At 39.1% G+C, this 21,434-nt stretch overlaps 1 protein-coding gene across 21 annotated transcripts in view; it reads right to left on the bottom strand.

Annotated features, from left to right (window-relative positions):
- Positions 1–21,434, bottom strand: part of LPP (LIM domain containing preferred translocation partner in lipoma) — a 735,767-nt gene that overhangs the window by 574,780 nt on the left and 139,553 nt on the right. For 14 of the 21 annotated variants that reach the window (XM_031662912.1, XM_031662911.1, XM_031662901.1 and 11 more), the window contains one exon: positions 10,680–10,780. The exons of the other annotated variants lie outside the window; for them this stretch is intronic. Coding sequence is in view for 9 of the 14 variants with exons in the window: in XM_031662901.1 (XP_031518761.1) it covers positions 10,680–10,780 (101 nt within the window). In the remaining 5 variants the exon portion in view is untranslated. The remainder of the gene's footprint in view (positions 1–10,679; positions 10,781–21,434) is intronic. 21 annotated transcript variants of the gene reach the window in all.

Below are 21,434 nucleotides of genomic sequence, written 5' to 3'. Positions count from 1 at the left end.
TCATGAATATATTAATGATCTCTAGAATCTAGCAACACTAAAAATATACAATACAGAAACAATGACCAAGTTGATAATTATTTTAGCAAGAATACTAACAGGATTTCATACTTGAAAATTTTATTCATATATTACAGCAAATTTACAGTTCAAAAGAGAAAAATATAAATTTTTTTTAGAATATAAGATTACTTTCAAAGTTTCTTTTAAAAAAAAGTTAGATAACCATTTAACAACCAGTCTCAATTAAAACAACAATAATAACAACACTATCAAAATAAGTATGGATACTGTTCAACACAATACATTTCTCAAATCGAAAGCCAACTTCAGTAGTAACAGGGAACATTATGAACATTTCTGCTAAACTCAGAAACAAAATAAGGACATTTACTCAAACACAGTTATTTGATATTTACTATTCTAGAGGTATTAGCACAATTAGAAGAAAGCTATATGTGTTGTAAAAATTGGAAAGAAAGGATAAATTATTGGCAGATGATATACTTAACTAGAAAGTCAAAAAAATTTTATCTAAAATTATTCAAATAATAAGACAACTCAGTAAAGTGGCTGAGTTGAAAATCAATGTACTGAAATCAAGACCCCAAACACACATGCACACACACACATAATTAAATGAAATAGAAAATAATTACATTAACTAGAGCAAGCAGAAAATATCTAGAAAAATTAACTTCTTAGAAACGTACATGGTCTACATGAAGAAAAATCTCAGCGCTCCTGGGAACATCAACGAAGGTTTCAACAAATGGAAAGGCATTAGTATTCCAAGAAAAACAATCAACACCTTTACAATGTATAGCATGTAATGCTAATGAATAAACCCAGCAAACCTCAAAAATATATTAACAGAACTTTTTTTATTATTTTACTTTCCTTTTTTTTTTTTTGAGATGGAGTCTCACTCTGTCACCCAGGCTGGAGTGCAGTGGTGGGATCTTGGCTCACTGCAACCTCCACCTCCCAGTTCAAGTAATTCTCCTGCCTCAGCCTCCCAAGTAGCTGGGACTACAGGTGCCTGCCACCACACTCAGCTAATTTTTGTATTCTTAGTAGCAGGGTTTCACCGTGTTGGCCAGGCTGGTCTTGAACTTCTGACCTCAAGTGATTTGCCCACCTCGGCCACCCAAAGTGCTGGGATTACAGGCATGAGTCACCACACCCAGCCAGAACACTATTTTTAGAACTAGACAGGTTCATTATAAAGTTCAATGAAAAATAAACAAGCATTAAAAGCCAGAAATTTTCTGAAAAATAGAAACTAATGAAAACAGGAAATCTTTGTCAGATAATAAAACATATTATAAAGCTACAATAATTGAAAGCATAATAATGACACATGAAGTGACAGATGAATAGAACAGAAAGTCTAAAAACAGATGCAAATTCTTAAGTCTTAAATATTTACGTATTAAGAAATTTAATATACAATAAAAGTAGCTTTTCAAATCAGTGTGAAAGAGATGGACTCCTCAATAAATAGTGTTTGGAAATGCAGATCCAGAAAAATATCAAAATAAAGCCTCACCTCACATTTTTAACCAAAATAAAATTTCAATGGTTCAAAGATTTGAGAAAGAAAGAGCAGATGAAATAACCAAAAGAAAAGTTAGAAATTTCTTTTTAAATATCACAAAGTGGGGAAGGCATTCCTAAGTGTCACACAAAATTGAAGAAACATAAAATCAAAAAAGAATTAATTATATAAAACTTTTTATTTTAATCTGCAAGTTTAAAAAGAAATGCAAAATGGTAAACTACTACAATTCCTATCACAGACTACAAGTTAACTTTCTTAACTGTAATAAATCAATAAGCAAAAATTCAACAATCCAATAGAAAAGGAAGTGAAGGACAGTTCAGAAAACGGAATTACAAATGTAGTGTATTTATATACACTGGAATATAAATACATCTGTGTATGTGTTTCTGTGTGTGTGTTTCTCTGTGTGCATGTATATACACATACTTATTTATACCCGGTTTATTTCTAAAAGGATATATAAAGAACTGATACTTTCTTCTGGGTGGGAAAAGCAGAGAGATAAGATAAAGATGTGCTTTTCATTGCATAGTTTTGAATTTTATACTATAGTTTAAACTATATTTTTGTGTTATTTATTCAAATTAATTGTTAGTTTCTTTAAAGAAATGTTGCAAAGGCCGGGCGCGGTGTCTCACACCTGTAATCCCAGCACTTTGGGAGGCCAAGGCAGGAAAATCATCTGAGGTCAGGAGTTCAAGACCAGCCTGGCCAACTAGTGAAACCCTGTCTCTACTAAAAATACAAAAATTAGCCAGGCATGGCAGCAGGTGCCTGTAATCCCAGCTACTCAGGAGGCTGAGGCAGGAGAATCACTTGAATTCAGGAGGTGGAGGTTGCAGTGAGCCAAGATCATGCCACTGCACTCAAGCCTAGGTGACAGAGCAAGACTCTGTCTCAAAAAAGAAAAAAAAGAAATGCTGGACAATAGCACATCAAAGAGAGTGATGAATTCAGGGTAGGGAAACCAAATAGATAGCCTGCAATGTTCCAACTCCATAAGTTGATTTTATCTTACCATATTTTAGTTTATATTTAGAGGTAGGGTCTCGTTCCATTATCCAAGCTGGAGTATAGTGGCACAATCATAGCTCACTGCAGCCTTGAACTCTCAAGTAATGTTCCTGCCTCAGCCTCCTGAGTAGCTAGGACTACAGGTGTACACCATCATGACCAACTAATTGTTTTACTTCATTTTTTTGTAGAAATAGGGTCTCACTATGTTGCCAAGGCTGGTCTCAAACTCCTGGCATCAAGAGATCCTCCCACTGCAGCTTCCCAAAGCGCTGGGATATGACAAAAGACAGAGAGAGAGAGAGAGAGAGAGAGAGAGAGAGAGACAGACAGAGAGAGAGAAGGAGAGAGAGAGAGTGCATATAAAATAATTAGAAAATAAGAATAACTAAAAAAAAATTGGGGCCACAGCACCCAGCCTCAATTCTGCAACTTAATGTGGCATATCAGAATAAGCATGAGAAAGATATCAGGATCTGAAGACTAATACAGCTGCTTAGTATCTTTGACTTTTTGGAAGTTCTTCATCCTTTCAGCACCTCAGTTTCCACAACTGTTAAACAGAAAGCTAAAACTTATACTTCAACAGGTTTCTGTGAAAATTAAATAAGATAACTTATAATAAAGCACTTAGCCCAAGTTCTTGCAAGGAACATATATTCAATCAATGTTAGCTCTCTTTACCATAAGGACCTTTTTTAAAAATAATAATAGCAATAAAAATAATGCTCTGCTCAACCACACACATTCCACCCAACATCTACCCCTACCACTCTGGCACCAGCTTCCCTTCCTATTGCCATGTCACCCTAACTGCCCAAGAAGCAAGGACTGAATAAACTCAAATTCTAAATGCCAGTCTAGAGAATGAATTTTTTAAAAATCTATTTCAACTTGCACATTTCACAGTGGAGGCCATCTATAATTAGGTGATGGCCAAAGTGATGAAAACTCAAATCTATTGACCCCCTTTTCATAGACTCTTCAACACAATTATTCCATGTGTCAGCAAAGATTGAGCATCTCTCCCTCAACAATTATTTCATGTGTCAGCAAAGAATGAGCACCTCTCCCTCAACTCCACTGGCTAACTATTTTTTAAGTTCACATTGTCTTGTTGCCTACAAGTACCTACAGCGCACTCATCAATCGGGTATCCTTGGCCTGTCTCTCCTTGTGAACATGGATCACCGCAGAATACACACAGTCACCTGCCTCATATCACTGCAGACATTAGAAGACAAAGTTATCTTTCTTGTAATATACCAAAAGACCAACTTCGTCAGTCTTCCAGAAGAAGAAAAAAAAAAAAAACAAAAAAGAAAGAAAACTTGAAAAAAACTCACTCTATCGACAGAAACAAATAAAGAACCCCTTTCTCTAGAACACGATGACTTAAAGGGATCTTAAACGTGATGCATCCTCACAGCACTGAGTTTTGTTTGCAGTCGTGGTAGTGGCGGTGGTGAGGTTTTGGGTGTTTGTTTGTTTTGTTTAATTTATCTTTCTTTCTGTTTTTGGCCTGTGTGAAAGATTCTGTTATGGTTATTATCAATTCTCATTTAAAGAAACAAGGACAATGGTATTAATAATGAAACAAAAGTACTCCTTTTTACTCTCTGTGGTCTGCAAGAAGTTTCACATTTCACTCAGATCAGAACTCCATGTTTTACTGATGTGAAAGTATGTGGTTTTTGCGATAGCCGAGTTCTTCTAATATTCAACTTTGTTGTTTCTTACTTTCAACTTACAGTAAATGAATCCCGATTTTTCCCCTTTGTCAAAATCAGCCCATTTTCAAAACAAGCAAGCCACTTCACTCACGACACTTTTCATGAATATTATACAGCATAAGGCTATTTAAAGCTATTTTATTGAATTTTACAATCTCAACTACGAAGGAGATTGCTCAATTTTTGTCTGTGGATGCCACAGGACACAACTAATTCTGGAGAAGCACAGAAGAAAGACAAGTCCTACCTCTGCTTATCTCGCCTCTCCCCTAACGACCTCTCAACCTTTGTTTTCTCAACCTTTGTTTTTGGCAACATTTAAACACAGGAATCAGAGATCATCAATCAGTCCCCAACAAGAGAAGAACAATTACTGTCATCATGCCCATAGCCATCATCTTTAACCTTGGCTTCAAGTGTGCTCAATCTGCCTCCAGAGCCTGCAAAGTAGGTAATGCAAAAATTACTCTCCTCCACTGTATATTAGAAGAAACACAGGCTCTGGACAGGCACGGTGGCTCATGCCTGTAATCCCAGCACTTTGGGAGGGCAAGGCAGGTGGATCACCTGAGGTCAGGAGTTCAAGACCCGCCTGGCCAATATGGTGAAACTCCGTCTCTGCTAAAAATACAAAAATTAGCCAGGCATGGTCATGCATGCCTGTAATCCCAGATACTGGGGAGGCTGAGGCAGGAGAATAGCTTGAACCTGGGAGGCAGAGGTTGCAGGAGCAGGGATCGCACCACTACACTCCAGCCTGGGCAACAGAGTAAGATTCCATCCAAAAAAAAAAAAAAAAAAGAAGAAGAAGAAGAAAAGGAAGAAGAAGAGGAAGAAGAAGGAGAAGAAGGAGAAGGAGAAGGAAGAGGAGAAGGAGGAGGAGGAGGAAGAGAGGGCGGAGGAGGAGGGGGGAGGAGGAAGAGGAGAAGGAGAAGAAGAAAGAGAAGAAGAAGAAAGGAGGAGGAGAAGAAGGAGAAGGAGAAAGAGAAGGAGAAGAAGAAGAAGAAGGAGAAGGAGGAGGACGAGGAGGAGGAGAGGGGGAGGATGAGGAGAAGGAGAAAAAGAAGAAAGAGAAGAAGAAAGAAGAAGGAGGAGGAGGAGGAGGAGGAGAAGGAGGAGAAGGAGGAGAAGGAACACCAACTCAGGCTCAGAAAGAACAAATGATTTGCCCTGGAGCCCCCAGCAATAAGTGGGAAGATCAAGTCCTTGACCGAAGTTTTACCTTTCTGGAACAAGGGCTCTATCTACTCCCTACTCCGCCTACAGGGAGCACCCTGGATTTTGTTTGTTTCCCTCAATACTTTGTACAGCACTGGCTCTTAGTTGCTTCTCATGACACAATGACTCCACCAGCAAGGCTGACAACCAGTGCATACTTGATGGCACCACTGTTTATATTGGAGTTGGTTTAGATTGTTCAGTGCCTGGGCCATACAGTTGTTAAATATTTTCACTATCACTAGGATCTGTCAATTTTCAGATGTGTCACAAGCAATTTATTATCAGTAACTGTTTAAATCCTAAAGTTCCAAATGATTTGTTTTTGTTTAAAAACTAGCACTCTTTCAAGGTTATCCCTATGATATTGTCACTCACATTCCCATTTACTAGCTTAAGTGGAGCATCTAGAAGCAGAGTTATAGACAGTTTTTCATTTATTCCACTTCACCATAGCCTGCCTTCTCTGTGATAGGGGCGTATCACCGCCCATAGTGTGCTGTGATATGAACATTATCCATCATAAGAATCTTGGATAAATAAAGTTGAGAAACTACTTTTGTAAATGTTGGGGACACAATGACCAACAATTTGACTTTCCTAGAAAGAGAAGAGAATATCTGAATTCCCTGTAGACTGGTAAATCCTCTACCATCAGTCCTGAATTCTGAGGAGGCTTGATATTTAAGCAAAGAAACTTAGAAGGTTCCACTAGTTATTCCTAGCTCTGTCACTAAAAAATTGTGTCCAAACAGAGGTAATAACAGTGTGTTGTCTGTTCCCCAAATTACGCACACACACAGACACACACACACGCACTCACACCCCAGAGCACAGAATGGATGCAGTGTAGTAGTGCAGGTGACCAAAAATGCCCCACAGTCCATTCAATACATGTATAAACAATTTATCCTAACAATGTCTAAGAGACAATCAGCTGTATTCCCTGTGTTAATAAAGTCATATTGAACATCCCAGTTATGAGCTTATCTCATAGACTAAGAATGTATTATCTATCTCCCTCACTAGATTGTAAGTTCCCTATGATGAAAAACCAATTATTCATTCAATAAATACTTACTGAGCATCTATTATGCACCAGGCACTGACCTCGGTGGGGATATAACAAACAACTTAAAAAGACTAAATCCTGGCACTCATGGAGCTTACATCCCAGTGTGGTAAAAGTAGAAAATTCATAAACAGGTAAAGATGCACATAATTTTCAGAGAACAATAAATGCTCAAAAATAAAATAAAATAGAGTACAGGAGATAGGTAGTGTCAGATGTGGAAGCACAAATGTTATCTATCTTAATCGCTATTTCTAATCATTGATTTGAGGCTTTCAAAAAAACAGCCATGTCTGAGTCCCACCCTCAGACATTCTGATTTAATGAGCTTGGGGGTGGGCTTGGACAACACTATTTTTAAGGGCAAACCAATCATTCTCACATACCACCAGGACTGAGATCCACTGGTATATATTATTTTAAAGGAGAACAGGCTTTGGTTTGAAACCTATTTGTCACATTTCAAATGTGTGACCTCAGGAAAAAGACTTCATTTCTTTAAGCCTCAATGCTCACGTCTGTAAAATGGGATAATAATAGTAATAGACACCTCTTTGGGTTATTGTGAGAATTGAATGCTACATGCAAAGTATAGCAAGGTTTCTAGCACAGGCAAAGGACTCAGTAAGTGTTTGCCATCATTTACTGTTATCTCTACCAGTTAAAAATATGCATAGAAGATGCAAATTGAGGGCTGCAGGCCGAATCTGGTCCTTGGACGGGTTCTGTTTGCCATTTGCAGTGCGGACTTACAACGTGCTTTGTTGTTGTTTTGAGTGAAAGTTGATGCTACTGAGTAAGATTGTAAGTTGCATTTTTTTCTTCCATGAGGAAGTATCTCTCATAGTGCTTTAAAAATACTTGAATGAGCTGCCAACATTTTAAAAACCAAAGAGTTTACATAAAAATCTGGCAATGATGCATCTCCACGTGGCAATAATGAGCTAGCGCCAAGCGGCTGCCACCCCTTTCAGAGAGGATGCCCTCTTGAGCACCTCCCATTCCCCACCATGCACTGCAGCTCTCTCCCCAAACACATGCCCAGACCGTGGCATTTCAACAACACACTAGCACTGTTACTTTCCTTACAGTAAAGAGGAAAACAAAATATTTCCTGCACCCACGACTCTAAAGTGGGAAGAGGTTAAGCTAGATAAAGGGCTTTGTGTTTCAAGAAAATGTGCCTGACTCTGTAGGCATATGGCTTAACATATCCTTGACACTGAAATAGGAGCTTTGCAAACATTAGCTCCATTCATCGCACAATTCTGTGAGGTACTTTCCATGATCACAATTTTCAGGCCAGGCACGATGGCTCACACCTGTAATCCCAACACTTTGGGAGGGCATGGCGGGTAGATCATTTGAGGTCAGGAGTTCAAGCCCAGCCTGATCAACATGGTGAAACTCCGTCTCTACTAAAAATACAAAAAAAGAAAAAAATGAGGCAGGCATGGTGGTGCACGCCTGCAATCCCAGCTACTTGGGAGGCTGAGGCAGGAGAATCACTTGAACTCAGGAGGCACAGGTTGCAGTGAGTCAAGATCACGCCACTGCACTCCAACCTAGGTGAAAGAGTGAGACTATGTCTCAAAAAAAAAAAACAATATTTTCAAGGATGAGGAAACCACCCTAGAGGGGCTAAACAACAGCCTTCAGTCACACATACAATAAGTGAAAAGTTAGGTACAGAAACAGAACTGTCCGACTTCAAAGGTGAAACTTCCTCCACCATACTATGTTCCCTGCACCAATGGGAATATTTAGTGTAATTAAACTATTGAAGACAACAACAGGTAAATGAGAAAATTCTTGGAAAAGAACACCGTTAATTTAGAATAGTATACGTCTCTCTCTGGCCAACGTACTTTGTTTCATGACACTACTGGCATCACCCATCCCAAATACTTTCGGTCGCTGTGTGTTTCAGACTCCGAGAAACCTTCAAATAACATAATAAAACCTGCTCCTCTTTTCCTTTCATCTTACATAAAGGCAGTTCTCTTAAGTCTATAGTCAGAGAGATTATAAAAAGAAAACAAATCACTTTGCATGTGTGTGTATCTGTGTGTTTGTGTGTGTGTTGTGTTGAGAAAAATCAAAACCAATAACTGAAACAGAAGACCAAGACCCAGTAAAACTCATCGCAAATATTAACACTTTGCGGAAGCCACTCTGGACTCACCTTGTCAGAATTAACCTGCCTCCAGATTCTAATACAGGTTATTTATACCTATCTCAGATTGCCATATCACATTATACTTATGGGTTATGTCAACATAACTATGTTTTATTTACTTCTTTATGCCCCAATCCACACCTCCTCCCAATGTGAAGCTCAAAGAAAGGCACAAAGCTGGATGTTCAGTAAAATGGTTGTTGACTTGAGGGTTGAAAAATAAGAGTGAAATCAAGGTAACACTGACCTTTTCCTAACAATTTTTTTAAAGTAAATACATTTAGTATTTAGCTCCTACAGAGTTAGGCTTTGTGGGGATGTAGAGATTAATTTTTTTAAGTACTTTGACTTCAAAGAACTTATCACCCACTGGGAGAGTCAAAAGCACACATATAACCATAATGCAGGAGAAATAAAAATGAAATCTCCTAAGAGATATAAACAAAAAAGTCCTGGCAACTGAGAGAAACGTGCAAGCTAGGAAATGTATCAGTCTTTTGCTATCATCTTTATTTTAAGTGGTCAATTAAAATATTTCAGCCCAAATAAATATGTAATTTATTTCCCTGATAATTTAATGACATTTCTTTTTTGAAGCAACTGACATTTAACTATCAGAAGAGCTGTTAAGAAAGGTCTCAGCCATAATAGGGAATTCAACTTTTTTTTTTAAGGAAGCTTAAGAGAAATTATCTTTGTGTTTCAGCAATTCTGGAAGAGCTTGACTTTTCTGACAATATAACTGCAAAGGAACTTGAGTCAAAACACATGGGAAAAGAAAAGATGCTCAAGATATTTCAAGTCTACAATTATTTGCTGAACACATGCTAAGTGCCAGGAAATATGTTAAGCTCTCCAGGGAAACAGAGCTCAGCCTTTATTTGGGATAACAGTGGGCTACTCGTTCAGGATAAGACATTAAGATATAACTTTATGGTAAGCAGCATAGAAGAGGTATATGAGCAAAAAGCTGTGAGATTTAAAGGGGAGAGAAAGTATGTAAATTAGGAACTTTATTGATACATGTGGCATGACACCATGAAAAGAAAACTAAATTTAGTAACTTAGCATTTGCATTATACTCCTGGTTCTGCCAATAATTTGGTGAAAGAACTTGAGCAAGTCCCTGCCCACCTTTTAGGCTTCAGATTTCCCCCCATTATTAAAAAAGAGGCTTAAACTATACAGCCCTTCCAGTGATCTTAGTCTACAAACAAATCTGGGCATTAGACTACACTCTGAATTGGAGGTACAGCAAGAGAATGCAAATTTTCTATTACGCCATTTAAATCTATTTGCCCTCTGAGAAGTTTGCCAACCCAGAAATTCAAAAGCAACAAATCTAGTAGATACAAATTTGATACATTTATTATAATTTATATGACTACAATTGACTGACTAAATTACATGTTGTTCCATCATAAAGGCTGGAGTACTGCTACAACATCAACAGGGGACATACGAAGACAGGCAGTTAAGTAGGGTAGATTTCCACCAGGGCTCTTCCTCCGTTCTATGGCACAGAAGGTAGAGGGTAATTATAGGTCCAGCAATTACTAGCTGATACTAGTCCTTTTTCTAAGAAAAGTGAGAACTTTATTTCCCATTAGAAATGGTTCCAGTATATCTTTCCAAAGCCATACACCTTTTCAAATATTTATTTTGTAAATTATCATTGGCCAACCCTGTCTTACAAAATCAGAATCTCTAGGGAGGGTACTGGGAACCTATTTTTAATAACAGGTGATTTTGAAGATCAAGCAAGTCAGGAAACTCCTGTTATAGAACATCTGATCTCCTCATTATTCACCACAAGGGCCCTGCTTCTTATCCTGTTTGCATGTTTCTCCTACCTGCAGTGTGCTTCTCCTACCATCGCTGGTGACATATACTTACCTATTCTTCAGGGTCCAGCTCAGATACCACCTGATTCCATGACCCTCCACACTCTCTCTTCCAGGAAAGTACCTTTTACCTCCCGCAGTTCTTTGTGCTCTCTTTAAGTATAGAAGAGATCAGAGAAGGAGTCTGAGTCTTTCATGCACTTATAAGTTCATTCATTCACTTATAAGTTCATTCATTCAACAAACATTTACTGGTCACCTATCCCATGCCAGGTGCTACTCTCTAGGCACCGGTGACACAGCAATGAACAAAACAAAGTTCTCTATTTTCAGGGACATTTTAGTACAGGTGCTGGCAAGCTGTGGCACGCAGACCAAATCCAGCTCACTGCATGTTTCTGTAAATAAAAGTTTATTGGAACATATCCGCACTCAATTATTTATGTATTGTTTATGGCGGAGTCTTGAGTGTTTCATGTATTGTCTGAGAGCAGAGTGAGTAGCTACAACAGAGACCTTATGGACCACAAATCTAAGCTGTGTACCATCTGGCCCTTTACAGAAAAAGTTGGCCAACCCTTGTTCTAGTATATTTTTCCCACATAGCACAGTGTTGAGTACATAGTAGGCAGTTAATAAATGCTTAAAGAATAAAACAAAGATTAAAAGTAAGAATAAAATCATATAAGACAAGTCCTACAGCAGAACCTCTTTTACCCGCCTCCATCTCCATTCTTAATCATGCCAAAGCTAATTCCCACCCAGAATAGAATGTTGTTAGCAACCACGGTTTAGCATGATAAAAAGGGAGGGAGCAAGCTTTCAAACCTATGGAAAAGTTAAGAAATAAATAAATGTGCTGTGATTTCAAAACTCATTGCTATTTCAGGCTCGTTTGTGATCATAACAGCTGGCCTGGCAAAATATATTACAATAGCTGTCTTTTCTGGCTTTCTGGAGCTTACAAAAGTTTGAGGAGAGTTATTGCATTTCATTGCTTTGTTTGCCTGCATAAGATGCACCTTATGGAGGAGACCTTTGTGTCTTCTGGATCAAGCTGACTAATGAGACTCAGATTAGGTTAAACAAAAACACACAGGAGCATATGAGGAAAACCCCATTCTGTCAAATACTAAAGTCCATAAATGGCAATCTTATATCCACATCCTAAGAGCTGTCTTCTTTATCACGTCCATAAGAAAGCCCTGCTTTCTCTCAAGAAAAGAACTGAAAACTGTGCTGTTTGCAGGATCCTTTTCAGAGGCTGAGTTACCATAAAATTTAAAGTGGAGAACTGATATATAGCTAAGGTTTTGTAAGTCTTCGGCAAGGTTTCATTGTGGTTTACTGCAAAGAGTAACAGTTTTAGATTCGAACAAGTCTCTGTTCCACAAAAACTGTGGCACTCGTCAGTCAGGTAAACTTAGGCAAATCATTTAGCCTCTCTGAGTCTCTGTTTCTTAGTTATAAATTGGGATAATAGAAATTACACTGAAGGAAGGATGGGAGAATTAAGTGAGAGAGTAAATGCAAAGCAGCTTTCTCAGAATTAGAAGAAAAATGACTTTCAGTAAAGGACGGTTGTTTTCCTTCCATTTTGTCCAAAATCAAGTACCAAGCAGCTCCCCAAACCTTGAAAATACCTTCATTATGTTGTCTCTAAACTCCCTGAGAACGCTACAATATGTTCTGTTTTGTTTTGTTTTTTTTTCAAGTCAGCAAATTGGGCTTGGTAAGGTGGCTCACACTTACAATCGCAGCACTTTGGGAGGCCAAGGCAAGCAGATAGCTTGAGCCCGGTAGTTCAACACCAGCCTGGGCAACACGGCAAAACACAGTCTCTATAAAAAGTACAAAAAAATTTAGCCAGGCATTGTGGCGCACACCTGCAGCCCAAGCTACTCAAGAGGCTTCAGTGACCCCAGGACCTTGAGGCTGCAGTTGATTATGATCGTACCACTGTACTCCAGCCTGGGTAACAAAGTGAGACTCTGTCTCAAATAATAATATAAATAATAAATAAATAAAATCAACAAATTTGGAGAGATGGCAATTGTATATCTTTGACTTTTCCTTAGTCTGACCTCAAGAAAATTATTTTTAATTTATTACATCCTTCTTAAAAGAGAACTACTCTGAAGCTATACAATAGCTCTTCATTCTATGTCCTGGCAACTGATTCTTAGCAAAACACTCCTTAAAATAACATTCTCCAACAGGCATTATACTAAGAACATCCTGATTAGTATCACAGAAAGGGTAATCAGGTTACTTCTGACCTTCCCTCCTGATGTTGAAAGGAAACAAAAATGGCCGAGCTCTGGTCATTTCCACTTTCTGGTCCCCGTGGCCTTTAGCCCCTGTAATCCTCAGTGTAAAATGCAGTAAGGAAATTTATAAGTTTACATCAAAATCATCTCCATTAACTTTATAGATAGAGAGTTAGCAGAAAGGCAGGTATAGATATGGATGGGTAAATAGATAAATACAAATGACTGGTAAAAATGGAGAAATATACATGAAACAGGGAGGTAAGAATAGCCAGAAATGGTTAGATGGATGACTGGATAGAGAGGCAGGAGGGTGGATGGGCAGGTGCATGGAAAAACAAGCACGGACAAAAGGAAGGACGGAACTAGGGCAAATGTAGAAGATAAGATGCTGAGCAGACACATAGAAATGCATAGAGACAAAGGGATAAATCCATGACAAAAAAGATCAATCTTAGGACTTAAATACTAGAAAAATCTCCTCTCACAGCTTGCTATTCCTTCAATCTTCATTTAAGAAAATATTCAAAGGTCTCTCTTCATCATTATGTCACCATATCCAGAAATGTGTTTATAGTATTATATACGTACCCAGCAACAGATAATGAACCCTTTGAGCAAAACAAATCTATTGTATCCTTCTACGAAGAGAAAATAAAAAGTCTTCCAGACGGCATAAGGCAACTTATCTAATGCAGAACATTCAGGAGACCAACCAATCTATTTTTTAGTATTTCTGTAACTAATGTTGTATTAATTAAGAGAACTTGGGCTAATATGTTTTGCTGTGGTCAGAATTTTCTACAAATTAATAACTCTACATGTCTGACCTTTTTACCTTGACTGAGATCTTAACTAAAAATACTGCTAAACTCCAACTCAATACATATTAATTTATTTAAAAAAAAATCAGATACTTCCAAATTCCTTTACTGCCAAAAAAAGAAAAAAAATGGCCAAGTGTGTCTGCCATGTTTTAAAGTAAGTTCCTTTCTTGGTAAGCAGTTAACCCTTAATTGTGGAAACAATGGTCACAATTGTTTGTCACAAAATCTCAAAATGCATGTGAATATATCAGATAATGCAATATTGCGCAATGATTAAAATTTACATTTTGGGAACGTTTAAAATACAGTGTTATGTAAAGAAAACAGAATAAAAATATACATCCATATACACACAAACACACACACACACACACACACACAACACAACCCTTCTTAAAAAAAACAGAACAGAGTACCCACATGTTTAAATTAGAACAATGATGTCCCTGGATGACGGACTAAGGGTTATTTTGATTTTCTTCATACTTCTGTGCATTTAACTTTTTTAAAAGAGTCTATATAACTTTCACAATTGAAAAAGAAATGTTTGTTCTATTTTAGGGATGATAAAAGTCCCTTTGTTGAGATAACAAATAGGAAGGTATTTTCTGTTTACAGAGTATTTTCATAGGCATTAACTCATCTGATGCATTCAACAGCTCAGAGAAATGGATTTGATGATGATCCCCAGCGACAGCAGAGCAGTGAAGCTCATAACTCGAAATGTGACACAGGCAGACCTGGCTCAAGCTTCCTGGTGCCCTATTGTCTTCTTTACAACGTCCATTCATTTTTCTCAAGAAAGGAGTTTTGTTTTAGTTTGCTTTCTAAAAGGGTTCCAAAACTGTTTTACTTCCCTCTCATCCCAAGGTCCAACATCCTACTTTTTAAAAACAAGAACCAAGAATCAAAAAACAGATAGCCCACCCTCAATGCCTCACCTCATAGTGGGAGGGGGAGATTGTTCAAGAACTTTAAAATTCACTGTTGCTATTTTCACATATTCATACAGCCAATTATCCTAACGGGACTAGTCTAATATTAAGGGGATGTCCAGGCACAATTTAAAAAAAGACACAGTCTGACCTAGAAAGGGAATCAGAGACGAAGATTCAAAAGCTGCTTAAGACGACATAATGCTGAGGGAGAATTATAGTCAGCATCGAAGAAGCAACACAGCTCAAATTTGCCTGGTCTTGGAATGACTCACCGGTATTGCTGTGACGCTTTCCTGTCCCATTGATCAGACAGGTTTTTCCATTAGAATTTACTGACGATGTGCTCCCCAGTAAGTTGGTAAGATCAATTCTGTAGTTTTAAAATAAGGAAGATATGACTGAAATATTAGAACATAGTCTCCACACATCACACACAAAAAAGCCCAGGGAGAGTCCAAGGCTGTGTGAAGGAAAACTGGCCTCCCTTCCAGCTCAGCCCATGAGCAAGTTCACCCGTCTGTCTGCTCTGGGTTTTTTGATAAAGAGTTAACTGATTCTGACACAATCTGCTGCCTTATTAAGGTGTAAGACAGATAAGTTAGAGACAGAGTGTGTATATGGGAAAAGTCTGGGCCTGCTTAGGGCCTGGGACAAGAAGAGAAGCTGGGTCTTCATGAAAAGGCTGAAGCCCATAGAATAAGATAGAGCCTCACGACTGGCTTCAGTGGGGCTAAGGTTCCCTCTGCTCATGCAAACTTCTAGAACAGAACTCATGGCACGGTAGGCAGAATAAATACGCATTATGGGAATGGGCCTGGGGTAGAAAAGAAACAGATGGTCAGGACGCTGAGCTTTTGTTCCTTTATAGCATTGTCCAGCTTCCCCTCCAGCTGAAACCACACCCTTTTTGTGACCTTCTTACTCTTTTCATGCTCTGAGTGTATCTTTTTCATCCTCATACCAATGGATTAAACGTCTTTTCAGAAAGCTTTCACTTTATGCACTGCAGGCCATAAGTAAACTGCTATCCGTAAAGTTTGAGAAGGGGTACTCATGGGAAGTGCCTCATGAGAAGTGTGCGCCCTAGTCCACACCCAAACATTTAGGGATATGAGCTGAATTCTGGCAAAACCTCCCTAAGTGAGTCTTATCCACAAACTTGGGTGAGAACGATTGCTGTGTGAAGCAATCACCAACAATGGCATTTAAGAGAAGCAAAGGTAACATAAGCAACGGAGTAGCCAGGCTAGTGCCTGCAAGAGGATCAGTGGCCAGTAGCCTGTGCTCAAGGTGGACAAAGGGAGGGGGCCCAGAGAGTGACCAGGATAACAGAGTGGTGTCCACTCTGGACAAGGAAACAGAAAGTTGTTCCCAAGAAAAGAGGAGTGTGATCTGTCGAAGATCTCCAGAGAAGAGGATCCTATTCGGAGTCTTAGAGAGGTAAATTGGGAAATTTGGGCAGGATTTGGGTTTGAAGAGATAAGTTTGCAAAGGATGTTCATTTCAGGAAGGCTAACCAACCAATCTACACAATATATTCAGTTTAACTTGGAGAAAAGATGACAGTAGGTGAAAGTAGATGAGCACATCCTCTATGTAAATGACTTAATTATTGTTGAAATGATGATAGGCTCTGAAGAAACTTCGCATTGGAGAAAATTTGTCATAGGCTCCCAATTCAAAGATATATAACCCAGCATGGCTACTAAATTTCTATGGACATATGTCTTTCACCAAAATGAACTAGTGAGCTCAACTAAGTGCCTCTACCTGACTCCTTTGAATGTCAAAACCAAGTCCAATTCAGTTGTCTTATCAATCTCTAGAAACATATCCTTATTGTTTCACTTCCATACGAAATGCTCAATATGAAATTAAGGATTAAGCTGGGTAATAAAACCTAGCCCCAGTGTCCTTTGATAATGATCTTTGCATTGTTAATAGTTTCTTCATATATAAAATGGAAGTGGAAAGAAAAGATTTTAGTTAATAACCAAGATAGCTGTTCAGCTTGAATCACTATATAAACTACTGACTCACATTTTAAAACCTGATAGGCAATCCTTTGTTTTCTATAAGCAACATATAGTCTCTCATTTGTACCATCAATCTATTCAATTCCTGATTTGCAAGAATCCCTTCTGTTTTATTCACAATTCCAAAAATAGAATTTATCTACTTGATTAGAGCCTCCCACCTACTGTACTATTATGGAATTTATGACTTTACCCCTCGGATTTTTTACCCTACGACATTCTCTAAAACAGTATCTTGGAGGGAAGGAAACAGTCTGAGATTCACAAGCAATGTCCAGGGTTTGGCACTGAGGGGTGGTTGTTATTTCCGAAGTGGGGGCTGATTCTTGCACTATGGACCTTGGCAGCATTACACAAGATTTGTTGACTCAAGGCTGAGTTATCTAAGTGTGTCCTTCAATTGGTGTTGCATAAGTAGATTAACCAGCCTGAATTATAGACTGAATGACATCATTCCCTGCTCAGGAAACTGCCCCTGGTTTTTCACTTCCATAATGTGGCCCTGCCCTACCATTCTAGCCTCCCACTTTTTTCCCCTAAAGGAACTATGTTGACATTTGGGAAGAGTAGGGGGCAAGAAGTCTGGCACTGGCAGAACATCTCCTTTCTCCACTGCTTCTTCTCTTTTCTTGTTTGCTTCCTCCTACTCCCTTGTTCTCAGGCGAGGAGGCAGAGAGTTACCCAATTATCGAGTTTGGAGAAGAAACTGGCCATGTGTAACCCAGCCACTTCCTTCCAGTCTTTGTGAGCTAACCTGACTGTTAGAGGCATATCCTCCCTGTTCTTCATGGTTGGGAGCTTTACACACAGTGTGCCCTAAATGGGAGTTATTGAGTGCAGGAGCTATCTGAGAGGAAGAGGGTAAATTTCATTCATGGGTGCTGCGTTAGCAAGCCCAGTGAGCTAATGTTCCACAACCTGGACATTATTGCCATCTGCCTCTGACTCCATTATTTTCAACTGGTTTCAACGGAGGTAGAAAAGAATGAGAGACAGAACAGCAAATGGAGCTGGGAAAGGGCTTGGTGACTAACGCAAAGGCTACATTCAGTTTCAATTAGCCTCCTAAATTATCACCTACTGTAACCACACTACATGTGCACTATCTGATACGTGGGTACATCCCTGCCTCTGCTTTTGCTCACACTCTTCGATCAGCCTAGAACTACCTTCCCAAACCCATACCTCTTCCTACCCAAACCTCCAGCCTTCTCAGACGTGGCCAACCTCTGGGATTTCTCCATCCCCTGAATCCTCACTTATCTTTTTCAAGCATTTTTTTCGTTATCACTCTGGAGTTACACAGACGTTTTTAAGTCAAATCTCTACAAGACTCCAAGTTCCTGAACTGTCAAGGACCGAGTCTCATTCATCTCCAAATCCTCCTTCCCATCCTTCCCCCACTGGACCAAGTTAAACATTTAGTGGGAACTTATTATGTGCCAGGCATGAAACGAAGAGCATTATATTCACCATCTTGTCTAACCTTTCCTAGGAAATAGGTACAGCCATCAGACCCTAGATGGAACAGGGTCTGTGCTCAAAGGAATTCATTATTCCAGGCACACCTTGCTGCCTCTAGTGTAGGAAGCTTAAAGACTTGAGGCAGATTGGCAGATGTGGTGAAAGTGAGGCTCAGGAAGGCTATGTGCATTTCAAAACTGATTGTTCTATCTTCACTGCCTTAACCTTCACCTACACTGCCCCTGGGTTTAAGAAAAAAATAATTCTCACTTAAAAACAAAACAAAGGCTGGGCATGGGGCTCATATCTGTAATCCAAGTGCTTTGGGAGGCTGAGGATCACTTCAGCTCAGGAGTTCAACACCAAGCTGGGCAACATAGCAAGACCCCATATCTACAAAAATTTTGTAGGTGGGCACAGTGGCACATGCCTGTTGTTCCAGGTTACTCAGGAGGCTGAGGCAGGAGGATTGTTTGAGTCCAACAGGCTGAGGCTGCAGTGAACTGTGATCACACCACTGTACTCCAGCCTGGGCTACAGAGGGAGACCCTGTCTCTAAAAAATAAAATAACAAAAAAGCAAAAACAGGAAGATGGGGAAAATAAAAGTCCAAATGGTCACTGCTCCACAAAGGGCCTAATGGCTCAATGTGAACAAAACTCCTCATCCCCAATCTTTGCTCTGAAAACAGAGGTCTGGATGACTGTGGTTTTTTCACGAGATGAATAAACAAGCCCTGAGGATTGTTAGAATTACAAGGCCCAGACCAGATCCACTCAAATATAGCTGGAAGCTTTCTAGTAACTCTAACCGTGCATGGGGAATGAGCTGCTCAGAGAAGTGAGTCACTTACTGGAATCTGTGCTGCCTGCATTACTCAGCTGATATTAATACACCCACTTGTTCATTAAAGTTTAATTGGAGTTCATGTGAATTGGTTTCACCGGATACTTAATCAAAGAGAACTGTTTGTGTACGAACTGTTCAAATACAAAGCTGGAAACACAGCTCTCCTTCAGCCTCTACACACGTCCACTGGCTGCTCTTTTAATTCTGTTGACACAATAAGTGAGTCAGAGAAGGTGGGACAATGACCCTGATGGAGGATGGGAAAAGCTGTCTAACACCAAACAAGAGTAAATGAAAAAATCCTTTGTGAGAAGCCAGCCATGGTTCTCTAACTCATCAACCATAGTCAGACACTGGCCAGGACTCGAACGACAACTCCTAAATGGGAGCTTGTTCCTTCTAGTTTCTTTCTGGGGCTCATTATCGAAGCTGCAGGTCTCCTTTTCTCCCTGGGCACCTGTTTTCTAGCTGTACATCTTTATTTTTAAAACGGGTGGATAAGAAAATTAACCATCATTCAACATAATCACACATTTCTCTTGCGCTGACAAGCGAATCATGAACACAATCCCTAACGCCTATTTATACAATCAGGACTGTCAGGACCCTGTTATTTCTTATCAGATATCTCATTAATCAACAGTTGAGAAAGTGTACATTTTTAAAGCTTCTGAGAAAAAACTGTGCATGAAGTTAGGTGGAAATATATTTGTTAAAGTTTGGTGGCTCTAGTTGTGTTATCAAGTTTTCCTTAAGTGTGTTCATCGTTAAGTAAGCATGACTTCTTTACCAAAAACAAATGAATATGAATTTAAAACTTGCCACTATGCACTATTTTGAATCCCTGAAGCAATCCTCAGATAATAGATTAAAGGGAAATCCACTTTTTTAAACAGGTTTATTGAGATATAATTTACATACAATAAAATTCACCCATTTAAAGTTTACGGTTCTGTTTTTAGTACAGTCACAGCCTTGTGCAATCATCACCACCATATAAAGAACATTTTCAGCATCCCAAAAAGAAACTCACACTTATTAGCAATCACTACCTATCCTCTACCCAAACCCTGCCAGCAACCACTACTTTCTATCTCTACAGACTCTATAGATTTGCCTATTGTGGGCTTTTCACATAAATGGAATCATATAATATGTGGTCTTTTGTAACTGGCGGTTTTTGTATGTGTGTGTGTTTGTTTTTTTTTGGTTTTTTTTTTTTTTTTTTTTTTTTTTTTTGACGGAGTTTGGCTCTGTCACCCAGGCTGGAGGGCAGATCTTGGCTCACTGCAACCTCCGCCTCCCGGGTTCAAGCCATTCTCCTGCCTCATCCTCTGAGTAGCTGGGATTACAGGCACACACTACTATGCCCAACTAATTTTTGTATTTTTAGTAGAGACGGGGTTTCACCATGTTGGTTTTGAACTCCTGACCTCAAGTAATCAACCCACCTCGGCTTCCCAAAGTGCTGAGATTACAGGCATGAGCCACCGTGCCTGGCCTTGTAACTGACTTCTTTCACTTTGCCATAATGTTTTCAAGGTTCACCCATGTTGTAGTACATATTAGTACCTTTCACTGCTGAACAATATTCCGTTTTATGAATATGCCACATTTTTGTTATCCATTCAGCCAATCTACTTCTTAAAAATAACCTCCCATCTACCAAATAATAGCAAATGATTTGACAGATATTAATTCTCAGTTTGACAGATATTTTGCTTATCCCTTCAATGATCCACTCGTGACAGTCCTATTACCCATGTTTAAAAAGCGAGGTTTGCATTAGACAATTCTCAACGGTGGGATGAGGTGGCAGTACCTTATAGTCTAAGCCATTCTACATGTAAAACTCATCAAGATGGTTCAGAAGTTTATTGTTTCAGTATACAAAGAGCTCTCGCTGACATGATACAGCTAGATTGTGGGCTCCCTACATTAGGAGCCATAGTTACAGTGCCCCAGGTGGGCAGGCTTAGAATATACTAAAGGAACAACACTCAAAACCATCTCTCTCTCGAGAAAAACCACATTTTCTGCTTCTTAAGATATTAAACCCAACCACTTAGTAATAAACACCTATAATGTGCTATGTGCCACCATTATAACTAATAAGAGACGAGACCAGTCCTCCAGAGTTCAAACTCTAGCAGAAGAGACACGTAGAATAAGTCAATGCCAGCTCAAATAAAATTAAGGGTCTGACAGAAACTCAGAGAAGGGAATCTTCCATTTGTTATGTCTCACTTGCAACACTGGCGATTTCATTTCTAACCTTGTTTGTAGAGTTAGAGCTAATTATTACACCGTAGAGACAGTACATAGACTTCCAGGAGGAAGGAGAATCTATAGCTATGTGTGTCATGAAAAAGTACAAGTTGATCTTTACTGGGGGCATAAATCACATCAATACAATTACCAGA

This window comes from Papio anubis, chromosome 2 (genome assembly GCF_008728515.1).
Source record: "Papio anubis isolate 15944 chromosome 2, Panubis1.0, whole genome shotgun sequence".
Taxonomy (NCBI): domain Eukaryota; kingdom Metazoa; phylum Chordata; class Mammalia; order Primates; family Cercopithecidae; genus Papio; species Papio anubis.
Note: the sequence above shows the minus strand (reverse complement) of the source record. Positions and strands in the feature narration are given on the sequence as shown.